Source organism: Cicer arietinum, chromosome 3 (assembly GCF_000331145.2).
Source record: "Cicer arietinum cultivar CDC Frontier isolate Library 1 chromosome 3, Cicar.CDCFrontier_v2.0, whole genome shotgun sequence".
NCBI lineage: Eukaryota > Viridiplantae > Streptophyta > Magnoliopsida > Fabales > Fabaceae > Cicer > Cicer arietinum.
Genome location: NC_021162.2, coordinates 47,745,853 through 47,746,254, shown reverse-complemented (window position 1 = coordinate 47,746,254; position 402 = coordinate 47,745,853). Strand labels below are relative to the sequence as shown.

At 29.6% G+C, this 402-nt stretch overlaps 1 protein-coding gene across 1 annotated transcript in view; it reads left to right on the top strand.

Annotated features, from left to right (window-relative positions):
• The first annotated feature begins 215 nt into the window (after window positions 1-215).
• Window positions 216-402, top strand: part of LOC101491664 (nucleolar GTP-binding protein 1) — an 11,795-nt gene continuing 11,608 nt past the window's right edge. The window contains exon 1 of the mRNA XM_073366684.1: window positions 216-402. Within this exon, the coding sequence (XP_073222785.1) occupies window positions 330-402 (73 nt within the window). The 5' untranslated portion in view covers window positions 216-329.

The following is a 402-nucleotide window of genomic DNA, read 5'->3' as shown; positions in this document are numbered from 1 at the left end:
AATTTAAAAAAATTTATCAAAATACATGTGTATTAATTCTTATGTTTGTAAATCGTTAGTTATTATATTAAAATATTTTAAAAAACACCATTGAACAAAAAATGATGAACGAACGCGAAAACAAAATAAAAAAGTAACATTGAAAAAAAAAATAATTATTTTAGAATTTTGACAAAGTAAAAACAAAATTGATAAAATTAAAAAAAAAGTTAGAGACTAAATTGGTACAGCAAAAGGAACAGTGCACCCGCTGTCAAGTATCACCCACTGAACTGAAAATAAGTGAAGAAAGGTTTCGTTGGCCGCCTCAATCTCTCTCCTCAAACAGGATGAAACCCCCTTCCACTCTTTTCCTCAAAACCCATATTCCTTCTTCCCTTTTACTCCTCACATTCTCCAAAG